At 37.6% G+C, this 22,099-nt stretch overlaps 1 protein-coding gene across 8 annotated transcripts in view; it reads right to left on the bottom strand.

Moving 5' to 3' along the window:
* The window catches only part of ERC2 (ELKS/RAB6-interacting/CAST family member 2), a 997,915-nt gene that overhangs the window by 496,276 nt on the left and 479,540 nt on the right, over positions 1 to 22,099 (bottom strand). For 7 of the 8 annotated variants that reach the window (XM_055558162.1, XM_055558161.1, XM_055558164.1 and 4 more), the window contains one exon: positions 3,534 to 3,727. In XM_055558162.1, the coding sequence (XP_055414137.1) occupies positions 3,534 to 3,727 (194 nt within the window). Of the gene's footprint in view, positions 1 to 2,360; positions 2,481 to 3,533; positions 3,728 to 22,099 lie in introns of those variants that run through there. The other variant, XM_055558168.1, reaches the window with a different exon arrangement.

The raw sequence follows: 22,099 nt of genomic DNA, 5'->3' as shown, positions 1-22,099 counted from the left end.
CTAACTGATTCGTTCCCATGGTGAGATGCCAGAAATCCTGTGGCAGCAAGCTTTGTTTGACAGACTCTGCCTCTCTCTTTCCCCTAAGGCACTAAAGGATTAATTTTAACTCTAAATAAAACACTTAGAGACCTTGATGGGCAATGACACAGGAAGACTACATATTTCATTGCCTCTAATGAATTAGCTACTCGATTGTGCACATACAAGATACCTATCATTGGTGATCACATAAAGACTTTGGCCTGATTTGGACCAAATCTCAGGGACTACGCAAAGTCCCCCAGCTACATTGTGTCACTGCCCCCAGAGCAGCCTGCAGTCCAAGGCAGAAACTCCTACTGAGCCATCAGCATCAAGTCCAAGAGTTTATGCACAGAAGGGCACATGGGGACCACACTGGAGCAATATGCACTTTGAAAAGCAGAATCTTTAATGACTGTGAAAAACATCATTCATGTGGAATTTCAGAGGTAAATGCATCCATATAAGTACCAGGCATGTGCTATTTAGAAGGTTTTATCAGGGAGAAAGTAAAAAAAAAAAAAAAAAAAAACTAGAATATTAACAGAAAAGAAAGCAAACACAAATTGCCCTCTGAGAAAGAAGTAGGCCAGTGTCAGTGTCATTTGAGTTATTCTTAACCCCATACCTTGCGTTGCACATGACTGAAGTTCTGGGGTATTTTAGAACACAAGCTGCTTTTTTAAAAAGGTCTGTTTGCTCTGGTAGGTCACATTACAGACCAGAGACCACAGATTTATTTCAAGTTCAATTTCTTGGTTTTCAAAATCACAAACTTAATTGCAAACACTCCTCTATGACTCCAAAATGGAGATATATGTCACATTGCTAAGTAATCTTTAGTTCCCAACATTATGAGGTATGAATTTTGTAGTTTAAGCCAGCAAATAGAGATACTGCCCAATTTGAAAAGGACTGTCTGACAACTCGAGGAAGATGCCTTGGTCAGAATACACATGTAACCGAGCAGATAATGCGTCAGAAAGGCAGGCCAAGGCTGAGCTCTCCTTTTCCCAAGAAACTTCCCCTCTTGATCTCCACCCCCCCACCTCCTTCTGGGTCTGGGCTCAGACATTTCCCAGACTATGCTCTGCTTCTGGACGCGAGACATAGGCAGGCAGAGAACTGGGACGGAGTCAAGTCCCACCACACGTTTTATGAATTACAGTGCCTGGGAGGCATCAGCTTTAAGGAGAGGCAAAGGCAGAGATAAAGAAAATGTGCAGAAAGTACTTAAAGATAAATGCCTGTAAAATCTCTGTTGTTTTAATACATTCCATATTGAGGAAATAAAAACGTGAATATTCTTGATGATTTAATGGCAATAACGTCCAGCTAAGTAAGACCTGTTTGTCCAACTAGACAATTATGTTATTTTATGCAAATATTTATAGTAGATTTTCAATTACAGTTCTGAAGGGCTGGTTTAGTGTAGAAAAATGCCTTCAAAATGTGGGGCACATCACTTTCTCTCCTGAAAGGTAGTAAAGATGAAGCAGATCTCCACGGGCCAACAGCCATGCCTCTCGGCCAGCTATGTGACTGCTGAGTGCTACTGGACTAGCTTCTTCCTTCTGGCCCATTCTTGGATGGGACTGTTCTCAGTCGCTCATCTATCAGACCTGGGTTCAAATCCTGACTTTGACTGTTATAAACTCCACAACCTCGAGGAAGTCACTTAATCCATAAAATGCTTTCTCATCTATAAAGTAATGACAATGAGACTTCCTGTGTTGTGGGCAGGATTAAATGTTACACAGTATTTGCAGGTCAAGTGCCTAGCACAGTAACTGGTACACTGTGAGCATAAAAATATATATCATCTATTATGATTATAATTACTATTAGTAATGTTATCTAGGGCATCTTCTCCATGGCTCACTTCTCAGAGAAGTGGACTAGGAGTCAGGAAACCTACATTACACTTTTCTCTTTTTCTGACCACAGGACAAATCTTTCATTCAATCTTTCAAAGTCTCAATTTTCTCAGCAATAAGAAAGACATGATAATAACGTCCCTGTGATTTCAAAGTATCTCTTTGAGAAAAAAATTTGGTCCTAAAATATAGTTCCAAAATAGACATGTAGATACATCTAAATTAATAGTATTTTTAATAATCAGTAGGCTGGCAGAATGAATACTTGTGCACTTTGAAATTCAAATGAAACCCTTAAGGATTTTAATTTGTACTCTTACCAGAAAGGAAGTCTTGATGTAATTTCTAAAATGGGTCATGCTGAACAAAAATCAGATTACCATCAAACTAATGCTAAGATTTTTAAATGAAATATGTTTTGGAGTTTGGGTACATTACACATTAACTTTTAAAATGTTGAAATTTTATTAAGAATCAACCCATCCATTTAATCCAGAGCTAGATAACATTGAGAATCTCTTTTAGCATTCAGGTGTTCATAAGGATATAACCGCCTCACCTTACACCAGGACTTGGTACCTGCAAAATGTGATACATTTTAATAGGTTGTTAGAGATTTACTTCTGAGAAGATTCAAAGTCATACAGATGGCATGAAGCAGAAGCGAAACCTGAACCCAGGTCTTTCTGTCACTAAAGATCACGATCTGTCTAAATACAAGGTCATAGAGAGCTATTCTGCATATGCCTTGAGGTCCTTTAGGGCCTCACAAGTGTCTTGATCAGAGCTGGCAAACATTCACTGATTTATTCAAAATCTGCTGATCTCTTCCATATGGACTGAATCTAGGAAAGACAAATTCTGCCTTACTGCTGAACCAATGAGCAATCCTCAGAAGTAATGGAGTTAAATAAGATTATTCAGAAATTCTTTCCTTACATGAAATATAGGAAAAAGCATTGATAAAAAGCTTAATTTTAGAGTCTGTACTATACATAAATACAATAGATTTATCCGAAAATCTAATTACTCTGGAACCCTGATATAATCCTCTTTGTTTTTAGACATAATATGCTATCAACTCAGCCTGCCTTAGACCTTATTTAAACATATTTATTTACCAAATGGCATAAGGTCCTCTTAAAAGATAAGTTCCAAGATGAATTTGCTGTGGTGTGCTAAAAGATATCCAAAGGATATGAGCTCCTTTTCATTTCCCCTGTCTTGAAAGAACTCCCAACTATATTCTACCATATTCTATGCTTAAAACAAACCTAAATGACAAATGCTTGTTTTTGATAAGAAAAAACTGAGGTTTCAGGTAGTCACAGCTTCAGTCTCTTACACACTTTGCTGACCCAAAGGCTAGATTATGGATATCACTCAAGAAAGCTGATAATTATTTTTGCAAACACTGAAGAAGTATATAAGCCCTCAAAAGATAACCCAACCAACTTCTGAGTATCTCACAGAAACACAACATTATCCCTACAAGCTATGTTCCTTATAAGTAATCTGTTTCTTCCTTGAAATATGAATGTACATTCCAAATTTACCACACCCTGAGATGGACAACTAAGCAGCTAATGTTCACTCACTGTTGACAATTTACAACATGACTGCAAAGTTTACCTCTCAAGTTCTGCAATTTTCTTGTCCTTGTCATTCTTTTCATTCTCCACCTCCTTGAGGATCTCCAGCAACCGGTCAACTTCTGCTTGGGCCTTGCCACACTCATCACGGTAGTAAGATGCCTCTTTGTCAAGCTGTTTCATTCGGTCTGCAAATTCTGGGTTCATCCTGGAGTCATCTTCAATATTATGAGCCTTCAACATTATATTTTTAAAGAATGTAGTTAAGATAACAATTTAGAACAGTAGACAATACAGTCACCAATGGCCCAGAAATTAACTTTGGAAAAAAAAATTATCAAGAATTATGGGTATACTGTCAGTTAAAAGGCAAAATAGAAAAATCATAAATTTCAGCTATTTTTTAAAATCTTGATTTTTTAAGGTGGGTTTCTTTTACTGTTGTTATTTTGTTTCATTAAATGATGCTACTTTTTGCTTTTTTTTCCCTTACAAGAAATGGGGGCTCGGTGGAGGTAGAGACAGTAATATGCTTATTTCTGGTGTTTTGGCAAGGAACTAAGACAGTTCAACTCCTCACAGTCAAGCAAGTGATTCATACCAACAGCTTCCTTTTCCAATACAGAGAAATTGAGATAAAGCAATATTAAATTATTTCTCCAAGAATCATCAAGGGCATGTGTAAAGCCAGGTAACATATAAGAGACTGGATGACTGATCATTGAACATTTCATTCCACTGAGAAATTTCAGCAGAAGATGCAGAATGAAAGAAAGGCTTGAAAATGCAGAAGGCCTTTCCAGCTAACAGTCATACCCATACATTCTTGTTCTTTTGATTAAATTAACCTGAACCGGGAGGAGGATGAGCTCGTTCATGAACAAGCACACAGACAAGAATCCGCAAACACATGCATGAGAGGGGCAATGGTGGAGGGCAGCTGTACACACGAGAACAGACACAGGCAACAACACGGTAACAATACTGCAGAATAATTTGCAGCCAAAGTATTTGTGGCTTTGTGTGTGTGTGACAGTGTGTTATGGCTTTTTTCTTTTTTTCCCAAAATAAACTTTTGGCTGAAATATTCCCAGACAGATGAAAATAACACTGCACTGCAATGTTTTGCCTACCCCTTGTTTCCCATTATTCCTAATTGACTTCTTCAAAGAGCAGGCAGGGAAAAAACAAGTAGTTTAACAACAGTGCACATTCAACACAGAAAGTTCAGAGAGGTCATATTTGTATATATCTCCAAAATCCATGTGTGAAATAATAAAATATTAACAATTTATTAGGACTTAAATTGCCCTGCTGTCTTCCAGGTAAAACAGATGTCCATTGGATTTTTATACACTTTAAAAAAAAATTTCAGGGAAAAAACAAGGCAAGCAAGCTACAACTACTGTAGGGTCAAATGAATCATGCATGGTTAGAAAAATTAAGACTAATAGTACTGTTAGAAGGTTGACAGTCTTTGCAATGATTTAGTAGAAAAAAATTCAAAAATTAGTATAAAGAAAAATAAGTTTCTTATTTATGAAAAAAATAATTATTTTAAGGATATTTTTGCATGTAACATATTATTTAAGCATGAGGATAGATGGGGAATAATTTGCTTTCATGTTCTTTAGTCTAAGATTTACTTATTCACAAACTCAACTATGCAAAAGGACTTGGAAAAAATATATTAATTCAACAGAGTATCACGCAGCTTTTTATCCACATTTCTCAGAAAACATTATTTTTTAATTATTTAGTATGTACATGGAGTTTCATTATAATAGAATAGAATAGAACTAGTGAGTTTTTTCATTATAATTAAAATAATTTGAAAGAGAATCCTGAGCTAACATGCCTTTAGGAGTTTATTCATCTAATAACTTTATTTTCAATTAAGATGAATATCAAAATCTGTTCATCTCTTATCAAAACTGTAGATACTCATTTTTAAAACAAAATACTTCTATTTGTGGTACTACTAATCAACTCATTACTCTTGTAACAGAAAAGCATTTAAAATGCACAGTTTTTACATTATAAGAGAAAGGAAACAATCATTTTATGTTAATTCTCTTCTCCTTTAGACTCTGATACCATTACTCTATGGCAGCTAAAAACCGCTTCATGGCAGTTGTCTCACACTACTCAACCAGTGACATTCAAAAAAGAATGAACCAAGTAACGACCAGCTATGAGCACTCAAATGAATAAATGTTTTAATAGCTTATTTCTGATGAGTAAAAATTCCTTTCACAACTCAGATTTGAAGATTCACAAAAAAACTAGCAGTTAGTTGCTGTGGTTTATTTTGGTTGTTTTTATTCCTAAGATAATTATTATCATGAGTTTTAATAGAGGGGTACAGGATTTCTAGTTGTAAGACCTAGATTCTAAATCTGGCTTTGTGTCTTATGACTATGGACAAATAAATAAGCCTTTCTAAGGACAGTGAAAACTAGAAAATGACAAACATGGGGAAGGTATTGCTCATTTGGGGTTTTACTGTGATTATTATTTCATAATATGTATCCCATCAGTGGGGCTTGCTGTACAGCTAAATTGTTGTTTGTTTTCCATAGACAAGGTACTACATGCACCTTAGAGAAGCCTCCCTACTAAGTTTTCAGAAAAAGCAGTGTGCTCGTGATAGGCATGTGAGCACATTCCTTAATTTAGCTGCTTGAAAAGAAGATGATAAACCCAAGCAAGTTTTCAGCATGGGGTGAAATTAGACAGATTGCTAGTCTTTAAACCTAGCAAGTGAGTGTGGTTAAGGGACTTGTGGAACATTTCAAGATAAAGATGACCCAGGAAAAAACAATCCTGAATCTCCACTTGTTGATGTCATGTGATGCCACATCTAGGTCATGTTATTAAAACAAAGGCCACAGCCAATTTACAGCTGGCCTGCCGTCTGTTAGGAATTAGTAGGTGCTAATGATTCTTTCTTTTAAAAGGAACAGACAACCTGAAGAACACTTTTGAATTAAATATATCTATTTATCTCCATATCAATATCTACTGATTTCTGGGCAAAAGAGATTATGTCAAAGCACATTTGACATGGGTGCCGAAATTCTTGACAAGGTTATTAAACAAAGCTGTAGATAGATGTGATTTTTAAAATATTTAAGTCAATAAAAAGCTGTAAGAAAGAGTCATATAGAGATGAAGGGTGACAGCTGATTTCGGGTATTCACTAGGGTCCTTGTGACGACCCAAGAGAAGACAGATTCACATGACTAGAGACTGGCAAGTCCTGATCCATCCTAAGCAGTAGAGGCAGAAGTCTTTCATAGAATTTAACCAGCTGTACTCAGCACGAATCACAGCTTTGCAGAGGATGGGCTGAAACTGTTAACTAGTATAGCATGAGTGTCTTATACTGTGATATATATACAGGGCGGGGGGGGATTACAAAAAACATGAGGAAATTGAGTTTATAAAGTCAATGCTTGTCCAAAATTATAAGGCCAGAGCCTCCTCTTTAAAAAGAGAGAAGGAAGCATTTTCTTTGCATTTAGGCAGTACTCCTGCCTTTTCAAATTAAAACATGGGTTTTTAAATCTGGACAGGAAGCTTCTGATGGGGGTCAAAAGTAGGTAAGATATTTGGGCCTAATGTACTTTAGGCACTGCAAAAACATAATACATTTCAATAAATCATTACCTGGACAAATTCCTACTGTGGCATTCTGACCCATTCAAGGTTTAGAATGAAAATAAACAGTAAGTACTTCTTCTTATGAATCTGTTGGTTTTAAATTAGTTCCCCCAAAAGGTCAGGAAGCAATTGTCAATTCCTTTCATCTAAGACACAGCTTCATTCACTAGTCAGGAATCTAGCTCTTAAAAAATGCAGATTGCTGTGGATTTTCTTTTAATGGTTTCAGAACATATTATCATAAATACAATTAAGCACATTATCACTTTCAAAGACATACAACTGTCATTAAAACCAAAGGAATACTGGTGAGCGTTTTTTGTCCTAATTAGAGATTTACCTTTTTCCAATTAAACAGGTCAGTTTAAAAAGCAAATCCAGGTATCTGGTTCTGCTTCAAAATATCTCTGGTAACTTTTAGGGCAACTTTCAAGCATTTTATAGAAACAGAAAATTGAGAAAAGAACATTTCAAAAATGTCTGTATTACAAATTAGGTAAGTAAAATTTGAGGGTCCCCCAATTATGTTTCTTCCATCTCCATATGTAAGGAAATTTGTCACAAATGGGAACAATCAAAACAAAGTTTGGAGCCTCACAGATGTGGGCAAGCTTGGGATTTTGATATGAACTGGTTTTAAAAGTCTGAATCAAGCACAGAAGAGAAATTTGGTCATGACTCAGGAGGAGTATATAACAATACCTAGCAGTTATTTTAATGAAAGAATTTAGAACTATTTCAGGAAATAAGGCAAAATTTCAGATAAATACTATATCCAAATCAAAATTAAAAGCAAACATGCCTAAAACGATACCAGGATTGATAGTACCAATATGACAAAACACAAGTTTATTAACACTACTCTTGTGAAAGTTAGCCACTGATTATTTTCAATAAAATGTTAGTTCATCATTCCAAGTGCCTAGAAAGGAAAGTATTAACTTTAGTCCAGAAGCCTGCTGTGAAACTAGGCGGGGGATAGTCAATGGTAATGTTAAATAACTTTCTCTCTTTGAGATGGGCCTTAACAATTTAAATAAAAAATCATTTTTCTCCAACAAATGATTAGTCATGACTATGAAGTATAAGCAGAACACTAACTAACGAATCTGAGGACTCTTCTTTCATGCTGCTTATTGTTTTAGCAATAATCTGTTAAATTTATGCACTGTTACTCTATTACAGATCTTTAGGGGTTTAGTGTCTATTAACAACACTTTTGGAGAAGGCAATGGCACTCCACTCCAGTACTGTTGCCCGGAAAATCCCATGGATGGAGGAGCCTGGTAGGCTGCAGTCCATGGGGTCGCACAGAGTCGGATACAACTGAAGCGACTTGGCAGCAGCAGCAATAACATGTTCATATCTTAACAGAAGAACAAGGTATATAAACTACTCTAAACGTTATATTTTATTTCAGTCTTCTAAAGGAAGTTCCAATTGTCACATAATTTTCAGTTATGAACAAAATATTACTTTTTAGAAGAGAGTTTTATGGTGATTATAGAAATCTAAAATATTGTAAAATTTAAATTTTATTTTAAATCTAATTAATTAATACCAAATATAATAGCTGAGTAAAAAAATATACCTGGAAACTAATAATGATGTATCTTTGTGCTTAGGAAATTATGTGCTTAGGAAACTTAGTGCGAAAGGAAATTATTCTTGCACAATTCCAGCTAACTACATCTAGAACATTCAAATTTTGTATATTATAACAACTGTTTCAAAAAGAAAATTCTTATCATAGATGAAACAATTAGTTATTTATAATAAACATAAATAAAAGTTCAAAATAATTTTCTTAAGTTACCCTTGTACAAAATAAAAAGAACCAATTTATGCTTAATACTTTTTAAGACCTTTCACACAAATATATAATTATTAATATAATACCTTTTAACTAAGGAATTTCTTAAAATTAACATAGAAAAATAAGTAATTATCTGGATGGTCTGATATAAAACTCTAATTTCAAATCTTAAGTGTTATTTTGAAAATAATTTGAGTTCTCTCAGTACTGAAAACCTAGATTAAATGTGAGGCATCTGTGTTTGTGTGTATATGTGTGTTAGTACATGCTACATGCATGCTCCAAATTCTCTCTTAAATAGCTGTAACTTTACATTGTGTCAGAGAAGCTAGGGTATGTGTGAATCAAATAGTTTTCAGCTACTGGCTTTAAAAAAAATCATCCAAGTCTGTGAATACCTTTGACAACAATCACATGCGATGCCTCTTCTTCATCTGATGACATCTACCAACCCTAAAATGGACTGGTGCAACATTTTGCACTTTAACTATGGACATACTGTGACTTTTAATTTTGATTATGAATGTTGTGTTTTTGCTGTTTGCTCCCTGCATCTGTAATTGTATAACTGGATTTGTTTCCAGCCGCATGAAAGCTTTTAAGTTACAAATGGTTGCTCAAACTCCTGCTACTGCTGTAGCTTCCTCCAGCTACTATTTGGGGTCCCTGGATCAGATATCCTCAATATGAGGATTAGGAGAATATGCTGCCTCACCAAATTAGGGACAACGCCCCTTGTCAGCTCGGAAGTAGTTATGGAACGAGAACGACACCCCTTTTCCCTAGGCAACATAATTCTCCTAAAAGAAAAGGGGAGAATGAGAGAGTCAGTTCCTAGGCAAGGGAAATCCAGAGGTCTTCCTCTGGGAAGGGAGGACTCCCTTGATAGGGAGTCCAGAGGTCCCCAAGGAGAGAGGGCTCTGGAATTCTCAAGGAGGAAGAAAGGACAAGCTTTTTTTCTTTCTCCACATTCCTTAGGATTATTTAACAATAATGTATCTTGTCTAAGGACAGTCTTTGGATTCAACCTTTTGTTATCTTAAAATGTTAATTATGGGAGTAGACTTGGTCTTTACAAGGATGTATCTTGCCTGAGGACAGTGTTACCTTAAAATGTAAATTATGGGAGTAGGTCTGATGAGGTCTTTACAACCTCAAGACATTCTTTGGATTATATAACCTCATTGTTAACACTAGCAAACGGGTACTCTTTTTGCCCCCTTCTGATGCCTATGTCAGAAGCTTTCTCTATCTCCTTAATACTTAAATAAAACTTTATTACACACACAAAAAATAAAAAAATAAAAAAAATCATAAGAAGAAGCCACTGTTCCTACACAAGGACTGTGAAAGCATTTGTAATGTAGGCTATCACGTCTCTGAGATTACATAGTCTTACAGTGACATAAAAATGATGAAGAACTCACTGAATATTAACAAAAAAATTTTTCCCTTGTATGGGAAAAATGGTCTTTTTCCTGTGAACCCTTATGTAAAATATGAGCCCTGGTAAAGAAGAATTCTCACTGTTTGATACTCCCTAGGGTTGCAAAGAAATAGAGGAAAACAACAGAATGGGAAAGACTAGAGATCTCTTCAAGAAAATTAGAGATACCAAGGGAACATTTCATGCAAAGATGGGCTCAATAAAGGACAGAAATGGTATAAACCTAACAGAAGCAGAAGATATTAAGAACAGGTGGCAAGAATACACAGAAGAACTGTACAAAAAAGATCTTCACGATCAAGATAATCATGATGGTGTGATCACTCACCTAGAGCCAGACATCCTGGAATGTGAAGTCAAGTGGGCCTTAGAAAGCATCACTATGAACAAAGCTAGTGGAGGTGATGGAATTCCAGTTGAGCTATTCCAAACCCTGAAAGATGAGGCTGTGAGCTGCACTCAGTATGCCAGCAAATCTGGAAAACTCAGCAGTGGCCACAGGACTGGAAAAGGTCAGTTTTCATTCTAATCCCAAAGAAAGGCAATGCCAAAGAATGCTCAAACTACTGCACAATTGTACTCATCTCACACGCTAGTAAAGTAATGCTCAAAATTCTCCAAGCCAGGCTTCAGCAATATGTGAACTGTGAACTTCCAGTTGTTCAAGCTGGTTTTAGAAAAGGTGGAGGAACCAGAGATCAAATTGCCAACATCCGCTGGATCATCAAAAAAGTAAGAGAGTTCCAGAAAAACATCTATTTCTGCTTTATTTCCTATGCCAAAGCCTTTGACTATGTGGATCACAATAAACTGTGGAAAATTCTGAAAGAGATGGGAATACCAGACCACCTGACCTGCCTCTTGAGAAACCTATGTACAGGTCAAGAAGCAACAGTTAGAACTGGACATGGAACAACAGACTGGTTCCAAATAGGAAAAGGAGTACATCAGGCTGTATAATGTCACCCTGATTATTTAACTTCTATGCAGAGTACATCATGAGAAACACTGGGCTGGAAGAAGCACAAGCTGGAATCAAGATTGCCAGGAGAAATATCAATAACCTCAGATATGCAGATGACACCACCCTTATGGCAGAAGGTGAAGAGGAACTAAAAAGCCTTTGATGAAAGTGAAAGAGGAGAGTGAAAAAGATGGCTTAAAGCTCAACATTCAGAAAACGAAGATCATGGCCTCTGGTCCCATCACTTCATGGCTAATAGATGGGGAAACAGTGGAAACAGTGTCAGACTTTGTTTTGGGGGGCTCCAAAATCACTGCAGATGGTGATTGCAGCCATGAAATTAAAAGACACTTACTCCTTGGATGGAAAGTTATGATCAACATAGATAGCATATTGAAAAGCAGAGACATTGCTTTGCCAACAAAGGTCCATCTAGTCAAGGCTATGGTTGTTCCAGTGGCCATGTATGGATGTGAGAGTTGGACTGTGAAGAAAGCTGAGCACCGAAGAATTGATGCTTTTGTACTGTGGTGTTGGAGAAGACTCTTGAGAGTCCCTTGGACTGCAAGGAGATCCAACCAGTCCATTCTAAAGGAGATTATCCCTGGATGTTCATTGGAAGGACTGATGCTGAAGCTGAAACTCCAATACTTTGGCCACCTTTGTGAAGAGTTGACTCATTGGAAAAGACTCTGATGCTGGGAGGGATTGAGGGAAGGAGGAGAAGGGGATGACAGAGGATGAGATGGCTGGATGGCATCACCGACTCGATGGACATGAGTTTGAGTAATCTCCGGGAGTTTGTGATAGACAGGGAGGCCTGGCATACTGCGAGTCATGGGGTCGCAAAGAGTCAGACACGACTGAGCGACTAAACTGAACTGAACTGAGGGTTAGGGGTAGTGGTCGAGAGGAGCAACCCCACGTCCGAGGTCAGGGGCAGCGGCCCTGAGGAGCTACCCCACGTCTAAGGTCAGGGGCGGCTGTCGAGAGAAGAAATGCCAAGTCCAAGGAGCAGCAGCTGCATGGGCACAGGAGGGCCAAGAGGAGCTACTCCACGTTCAAGGTCAGGAGGGGTGACTTGTCCAAGGTAAGGAGCAGTGGCTGCACTTTGCTGGAACAGCCATGAAGAGATACCTCATGTCCAAGGTAAGAGAAACCCAAGTAAAATGGTAAGTGTTACAAGAGGGCATCAGAGGGCAGACACACTGAAACCATAATCACAGAAAACTAGCCAATCTGGTCACACGGACCACAGTCTTGTCTAACTCAATGAAATTAAGCCATGCTGTGTGGGGCCACCCAAGACAAATGAGTCATGGTGGAGAGGTCTGACAGAATGTGGTCCACTGGAGAAGGCAATGGCAAACCACTACAGTATTCTTGCCTTGAGAACCCCATGAACAGTATGAAAAGGCAAAATGATAGGATACTGAAAGAGGAACTCCGCAGGTGGATAAGTGTCCAATATGCTACTGGAGATCAGTGGAGAAATAATTCCAGAAAAAACGAAGGGATGGAGCCAAAGCAAAAACAATACCCAGTTGTGGATGTGACTGGTGATAGAAGCAAGGTCCAATGTTGTAAAGAGCAATATTGCATAGGAACCTGGAATGTTAGGTCCATGAATCAAGGCAAATGGGAAGTGGTCAAACAAGAGATGGCAAGAGTGAACATCGACATTCTAGGAATCAGCGAACTAAAATGGACTGGAATGGGTGAATGTAACTCAGATTACCATATTATCTACTACTGTGGGCAGGAATCCCTTAGATGAAATGGAGTGGCCATCATGGTCAACAAGAGTCCAAAATGCAATACTTGGATGCAATCTCAAAAACGATAGAATGATCTCTGTTCGTTTCCAAGGCAAACCATTCAATATCACAGTAATCCAAGTCTATGCCCCAACCAGTAACGCTGAAGAAGCTGAAGTTGAATGGTTCTATGCAGACCTAGAAGACCTTTGAGAACTAACACAAAAAAAGATGTCCTTTTCAATATAGGGGACCGGAATGTAAAAGTAGGAAGTCAAGAAACACCTGGAGTACCAGGCAAATTTGGCCTTGGAGTATGGAATGAAGCAGGGCAAAGGCTAATAGAGTTTTGCCAAGGGAACGCACTGGTCATAGCAAACACCCTCTTTCAACAATACAAGAGAAGACTCTACACATGGATATCACCAGATGGTCAACACCGACCGAAAGCAGACTGATTACATTCTTTGCAGCCAAAGATGGAGAAACTCTATACAGTCAGCAAAAACAAGATGGGGAGCTGACTGTGGCTCAGATCATGAACTCCTTATTGCCAAATTCAGACTGAAATTGAAGAAAGTAGGGAAAACCACAAGACCATTCACCTAAATGGTGATATGACCTAAATCAAATGCCTTATGATTACACAGTGGAAGTGAGAAATAGATTTAAGGGACTAGATCTGATAGACAGAGTGCCTGATGAACTATGGACGGAGGTTCATGACATTGTACGGGAGACAGGGATCAAGACCATCCCCATGGAAAAGAAATGCAAAAAAGCAAAATGGCAGTCTGGGGAGGCCTTACAAATAGCTGTGAAAAGAAGAGAAGCGAAAAGCAAAGGAGAAAAGGGAAGATATAAGCATCTGAATGCAGAGTTCAAAGAATAGCAAGGAGAGAAAAGAAAGCCTTCCTCAGCGATCAATGAAAAGAAATAGAGGAAAATAGCAGAATGGGAAAGACTAGAGATCTCTGCAAGAAAATTAGAGATACCAAGGGAACATTTCATGCAAAGATGGGCTCAATAAAGGACAGAAATGGTATAGACCTAACAGAAGCAGAAGATATTAAGAACAGGTGGCAAGAATACACAGAAGAACTGTACAAAAAAGATCTTCACGACCAAGATAATCATGATGGTGTGATCACTCACCTAGAGCCAGACATCCTGGAATGTGAAGTCAAGTGGGCCTTAGAAAGCATCACTATGAACAAAGCTAGTGGAGGTGATGGAATTCCAGTTGAGCTATTCCAAATCCTAAAAGATGATGCTGTGAAAGTGCTGCACTCAATATGCCAGCAAATTTGGAAAACTCAGCAGTGGCCACAGGATTGGAAAAGGTCCATTTTCATTCCAATCCCAAAGAAAGGCAATGCCAAAGAATGCTCAAACTACTGCATGATTGTACTCATCTCACACACTAGTAAAGTAATGCTCAAAATTCTCCAAGCCAGGCTTCAGCAGTATGTGAACTGTGAACTTCCAGTTGTTCAAGCTGGTTTTAGAAAAGGCAGAGGAACCAGAGATCAAATTTCCAACATCCTCAAAACCACTATGAGGTACCAATTCACGCCAGTCAGAATGGCTGGGATCCAAAAGTCTACAAGCAATAAATGCTGGAGAGGGTGTGGAGAAAAGGGAACCCTCTTACACTGTTGGTGGGAATGCAAACTAGTACAACCACTATGGAGAACAGTGTGGAGATTCCTTAAAAAATTGGAAATAGAACTGCCTTATGATCCAACAATCCCACTGCTGGGCATACACACTGAGGAAACCAGAAGGGAAAGAGACACGTGTACCCCAATGTTCATCGCAGCACTGTTTATAATAGCCAGGACATGGAAGCAACCTAGATGCCCATCAGCAGATGAATGGATAAGAAAGCTGTGGTACATATACACAATGGAGTATTACTCAGCCATTAAAAAGAATACATTTGAATCAATTCTAATGAGGTGGATGAAACTGGAGCCTATTATACAGAGTGAAGCAAGCCAGAAAGAAAAACACCAATACAGTATACTAATGCATATATATGGAATTTAGAAAGATGGTAACAATAACCCTGTGTACGAGACAGCAAAAGAGACACTGATGTATAGAACAGTCTTATGGACTCTGCGGGAGAGGGAGAGGGTGGGGAGATTTGGGAGAAAGGCATTGAAACATGTATAATATCATGTATGAAACGAGTCGCCAGTCCAGGTTCGATGCACAATACTGGATGCTTGGGGCTGGTGCACTGGGATGACCCAGGGGGAGGGTGTGGGGAGGGGGGAGGGAGAGGGGTTCAGGATGGGGGGCACGGATGTACCTGTGGCAGATTCGTTTCGATGTTTGGCGGAGCTAATACAATATTGTAAAGTTTAAAAATAAAATAAAATTAAAAAAAAAATTTCCAACATCCACTGGATCATCAAAAAAGCAAGAGAGTTCCAGAAAAACATCTATTTCTGCTTTACTGACTATGCCAAAGCCTTTGACTGTGTGAATCACAATAAACTGTGGAAAATTCTGAAAGAGATGGGAATACCAGACCACCTGATCTGCCTCTTGAGAAATCTATATGCAGGTCAAGAAGCAACAGTTAGAACTGGACATGGAACAACAGACTGGTTCCAAATAGGAAAAGGAGTACATCAGGCTGTATAATGTCACCCTGATTATTTAACGTATATGCAGAGTACATCATGAGAAACACTGGGCTGGAAGTAGCAAAAGCTGGAATCAAGATTGCCGGGAGAAATATCAATAACCTCAGAATACAGATGACACCACCCTTATGGCAGAAGGTGAAGAGGAACTAAAGAGCCTCTTGATGAAAGTGAAAGAGGAGAGTGAAAAAGTTGGCTTAAAGCTCAACATTCAGAAAATCGAAGATCATGGCCTCTGGTCCCATCACTTCATGGCAAATAGATGGGGAAACAGTGGAAACAGTGTCAGACTTTATTTTTGGGGGCTCCAAAATCACTGCAGATGGTGATTGCAGCTATGAAATTAAAAGACACTTACTCCTTGGAAGGAAAGTTATGACCAACATAGATAGCATATTGAAAAGCAGAGACATTACTTTGCCAACAAAGGTCCATCTAGTCAAGGCTATGGTTTTTCCAGTGGTCATGTATGGATGTGAGAGTTGGACTGTGAAGAAAGCTGAGCACCGAAGAATTGGTGCTTTTGAACTGTGGTGTTGAAGTAGACTCTTGAGAGTCCCTTGGACTGCAAGGAGATCCAACCAGTCCATTCTAAAGGAGATTATCCCTGGGTGTTTTTTGGAAGGAATGATGCTAAAGCTGAAACTCCAGTACTTTGGCCACCTCATGTGAAGAGTTGACTCATTAGAAAAGACTCTGATGCTGGGAGGGATTGTGGGCAGGAGGAAAAGGGGACGACAGAGGATGAGATGGCTGGATGGCATCACCGACTCGATGGACATGAGTTTGAGTGAACTCCAGGTGTTGGTGATGGACATCGAGGCCTGGCGTGCTGTGAGTCATGAGGTTGCCAAGAGTCGGACACGACTGAGTGACTGAACTGAACCAAACTCAAAGATGAATTTGCAAAAGAGATGGGATTTCAAAGGATATGATCACGCAGCGGATACTCATATGTGTAGAAACATTAGAGGGGTCTCAAATGTGTCTTGGCCGCTAGCACGGTTACCCCCAGTACCTCCAAATCAGACATTTGCCCTGCAACAATGTGGATATAAATGAAGCACTAAATTTAGGACTCGGCAGGTCTAAATATTTATTAAAAATTCATAAGAGACTTCTGGATATGATCCCTGAGCACAATAACCATTAGGGCTACAGCAAAGAAGGTTTGCAGACTGCTGAGAAAAATGATACTACTTGTCTCAAATTAAGTACTAAAGGAAGCAAAGAACTCAACTGCAGAGAAATGGCACAGTGTTTTTAATGACAAGACAAAACTCATTCAAGAGTAGAGACTGGTAGTTAAGCTGCAGAAAGGTTATTATTATAAGAAGTAATAGGGATACATAGGCAACGTTTAGACTCCTAGGAAATGACATTAGACTATCACTTAACAAAATGGAGTGACAAAAGTTAAAAGTTTCTAAAAGTAGAAAATTTATTTCTACTCTAAGAAACAAATGCTCCCAGGAAGACATCAAAGCTTAATTCTTATTTTTTCTGCTTTAGTTTACACCGGTGGAGATAGGACTGACTATAAAATAATCTTGTTTAACAAAAACAAGTTATAGTTCACCAAATTGTGTAGGGTGGCCATGTTTAAAATAAATAAGAATAAAATAAATTTCTTAGGTACCAACAACTGGTTAGAAAACAAAAGGAGAAACACACAACTCATAACAGTAATTTAAAAATTATATACATAGAAATGCCTTAGGCTATCCATAAAAAGAAATATCACAGGCATGTAATAGGAAAATGAAAAAACTTAACTATAAAAGATAAGTGAAATAGATAAAAGCTGTATCAAGTTCATAAATTGGAATAAAAAATATCAGAACAATATCATTCTAAAATTATTTTGGATGTTGAATACAAATCAAGTTAAAATGAACAATTGTGCTATTAAATTAGCAAGATGATCCTACAGTTTACCTGGAATGATGGAAAATTAAAGGTTAAGAACATTAAAAAAAAAGTGAATAAAAAGCAGAAAGTAGTAGGATAGAATTTGTTTCACTAGATGTTTAAAAATATTATAAAGCCATGATAAATAAAATTCTGATCCCACAAGCAATGGAACCTCACCACTCAACATGAAGCAAAACAATCTAAAGATAGATGCAGTTAAATGGATATAAAAAGTAACATTTAAAAAACCTAATATAGGTGAATATTAATGAAATTCAAGGATGACCTGTAAGCACAAGGCAATGAGGAAATCCTAAAGGGAAATACAGGTCAAGAACATATAGTTCTCTATAGAAAAAAATTAAAGTAAATAAAATCTTGCCATAAATCTGAGAAAACCTCCATATAAAGCAGAAAATAACTCATACAAGCCAATGAGCAAAACAAAAAACTCAAAAACAAGTGCTTAAATCACTTCAAATTATTTACAGAAGAAAACTACAAACAGCTAATAAATGAATTAAAAACTTCAACCACATTAGTAATTAATGATAGCAAAGTTAAAGTGAGAAAAATATTCCACCATGCATGTGTCAAAGTTATGTAAAATGAAAGTTTTTTTGTGTGTTGGTCTAGATGTGACAGAATGCCTTTGTTCAGAGCTGGAAGAACCATGTGACATATCAGGCACTACTCAGAGCTTTTAAAAGTCCTTGGCCCCTCTTTTTATTCTACTAAAAAAATATAAATGTTGGGAAATTAACATGGAAAGATACTCTTTGGACTATTATTTATACTGGCAAAGAAAAAAAATAGAAGAAAGAAATGATTAACGTTTGGAGAATGAGCACATAGAGTAGAATATTGTTACAACCATTAAAATGGTGTTTTGGAGGAATATATGAGAAAATTTTGATGATACGTAAGAAATACAGGATATAAAAGTCAATAAAAACTTTGACAATTTGGTGAAAATAAAGAGTATTAGACAAGAAAAAGAAAAGAATGGAGCTAAGGAGAAAAGGAAGAAAAAAGGAAAAAAGGGGAAGAAGGAAGGAAAAGGGAGGGAAAGGAGAGAGAGGAAAGAAAGAAGGAAAAAGACAGAAAAGGAGACAGGAGATGAAAGAATACTGACAGTCAGTCAAAAGATGTCTGGGTGGGGAACAACCTAGATGTTCCTAGTTATTATTTCTGTGCAGTAAGATGTCTTACTACTTTTATTTTCTGCTATATCCATCCATATTTTGGCAAACTCTTCATTGTGTCCCTAACCTTATTTTTATAACTGGAAAAAAGACAATTTAAAAAAAATTCTATAAAGGATAGAAAATTCATCATGTTGCATACCTATCAGTCTAAAAAACAAACTGACCCCTTAGACTATCTGCAGACAAGAGGAGCTAAAATACTGAACTATACACTATGGAAACGGAGAAGGCAATGGCACCCCACTCCAGTACTCTTGCCTGGAAAATCTCATGGATGGAGGAGCCTGGTAGGCTGCAGTCCATGGGGTCGCTAAGAGTCGGACACGACTGAGCGACTTCACTTTCACTTTTCACTTGCATGCATTGGAGGAGGAAATGGCAACCCACTCCAGTGTTCTTGCCTGGAGAATCCCAGGGACAGCAGAGCCTGGTGGGCTGCCGTCTATGGGGTTGCACAGAGTTGGACACTACTGAAGCGACTTAGCAGCAGCAGCAGCAGCACACTATAGAAAACAGTATAAAGGTTTCTCAAAAAACTAAAAGCAGTTGTCATATGATCGAGCAATCCCTCTCCTGGCCATATATTCAGACAAAACCCTAACTCAAAAAGCTACATGCACCCCTCTCTTCACAGCAGCACTATTCACAATAGCCAAATATGGAAACAACCTAAATGCCCATCCACAGATGAATGGGTAAAGAAGATGTGGCACAGACATACAATGGACTACTACTCAGCCATAGAAAGAATGAAATAATGCCATTTTCAGCAACATGGATGGACCTAGAGATTATCACACTAAGTGAAGTAAATCAGCAAGAGAAGGACAAATACCATGTGATATCACTTACATGTGGAATATAAAATATGACACAAGTGAACTTATCTACAAACCAGAAAGGGGGAAAGAGGGAGGGAGGGATGGATTGTGAGTTTGGAATGAGCAGATGCAAACTATTACATATAGAATGACTAAACAAGATCCTCCTGTATAGCACAGGGAACTAGCTTCAATATCCTGTGATAAACCATAATGGAAAATAATATATATGTATAACTGAATCACGTTACTATTAGAGCAGAAATTAACACAGCATTGTAAATCCCATATACTTCAGTAAAATATATTTTTAAAAAGAATAATAACCTATATTAATTGGCTATATTAATAATTGGCTATATTCCCAGTGTGTCCAAACAATGGGTTAGCTTAGTTAACTCAGGGAGAAAAAATTAGTCCATGACTTTTGACTTGGTCACCTAAAGGACTGAAAAGTTTGCCTTTGCATCCTAAAGACCCATCACTGGGTTAGAGTAAAGGGAAAATCCAGTAAGTACCATGTCATCGCTATTTCTGGAAATGGTCTACAGCTTAACAGAACTGTTTCTTTGGCCCTACATATCCTGACATGGATGGTGAATTCCTATCAGAAATTAGGTAAATCAGAGCTGCTGGAGCAACAAAGCCCTCCCCACTTGCCCTCCATACACCCCAAAACCTGATATACTTTGTTTTTTTCCTGTCCTTAACTAGTAAGTGTGATACAATTTCAGTGTGATTACTTTACATCTCTTTAAAATGATCTAAAGAAAACACATACTTTCTTCAGGGTTAATGTTCAAGCATGAAGATATCCCAGTTTTAAATCTGTCTTCACATCTCCACTCACTTGAGCCTGCTTATTAATATGTCCATTCAAATATTAAGAGAAAGGAAATTTGGATTATTTTTGTTCCTCTGCTAAAAATCATATGTGGGTACAGAGGTTAATAAAGATGCTCAATGAGGCTTGAAGAATTCTGTTTCCTAAAGCAAAATTTGTTTCCAAGGATGAAGGGTGGAGGCTGAATCTGAATAAACACACCCAAGCATCTTGTGTATCATGCTATATACAACTAGGAGCAGTAACTTAACAAAAAGTTCTTGGGCGAATTGTTTCCTTTATCCCTGCTATCCCTTTTTCCCAAAATGGGAATTTATAAACAAGAAGTAATTAGAGTGCAAGATAGCACAGATCATATCTGCCAAATGACAAATCCCATTCACTTTTATGTATTATTTCTCCCATTAAGTCACCTGAGTTGACAAAATCCCCTTCCTTTTTAATAAGTTAAAGAAACAAACTGCTTCATATAGATACACACCTGTCATTAGGATAAAAAACATACAAACAAAAAACTAGCAGTGGCATCTGGGCTATTTTACACATAATTTTACTAGTTACCTATTTTTTGTTTTTGAACCATTAAGCTATAATCAAAATTGTTACAGTTATTAGGAGAGTATATTTTAGATTGTTTTCAAATGACATGTTTTTAACCCTTGCAAAACCCATAATAATTTTAGGCATTTAGCAATCTCAAAGGGCATAGCCCTACTTTAAAATTTAAATCTATTTTAACTTCTATCACTTGAATATAACATACATTGAGTTGTTTACTATTTTACAAATGTTTTTCCTTTTGGCATAGATAACTCTGTTTGAAGAATGTGGGAAAGATTTCATGAGCCTAGATCTGCAGCTGACCTAAGTTTTTCGGGTTGCCGTCTCTGGGGTTGCACAGAGTCGAACAGGACTGAAGCGACTTAGCAGCAGCAGAGTTAATACAGAGATAATACCAGAGCTGGCAATATTTCTTTGAGTTCTTAATTTTAAAATTTCACAGACAAAAGAAATGGCAATGGCCTCTGAACAGGTCATTTCTTTTGACAAAACGGAAATGGGAAGAGAGTCATAAAGATTTCAAAACTTCCCCAATATGGCACACTGTGACATGTGGTCAATGGATCCTCATGCTTTTATATGTTACAGCGGGAACTTTCAGAAACGACTTACTGGGTTGTACATCTGATTGAACAACTGCTCAGCTTGCTACATTGCAAAGTTGGGGAGGCATTGAAGCACAGACAGGGAAAGAAGGAAAGATCCAGAAAAACAGCATTAGCTCAACAAATTCAGTGCATTTGCACAGACAAACTGGTGGTTAAAAAAGAAGAAATTTCAGTTTCTAAACATTCCACAGTGAAAGTGAGAGGCTCTAGGGAAACAGAAATGTTGACTTTGGCTCCTTTAAAAGAATAGCTGGAATAAGAAATTTAAGGTTTGTGTTACTTTCCCTTTCTCAAGTTAAATAACCCATGAAATAAAGAAAGCTGTCCACTTTTGATGATA

This window comes from Bubalus kerabau, chromosome 20, assembly GCF_029407905.1.
Source record: "Bubalus kerabau isolate K-KA32 ecotype Philippines breed swamp buffalo chromosome 20, PCC_UOA_SB_1v2, whole genome shotgun sequence".
Classification (NCBI taxonomy): domain Eukaryota; kingdom Metazoa; phylum Chordata; class Mammalia; order Artiodactyla; family Bovidae; genus Bubalus; species Bubalus kerabau.
The sequence above is the reverse complement of the archived record's forward strand: the minus strand, read 5'-3'. Positions and strand labels throughout refer to the sequence as shown.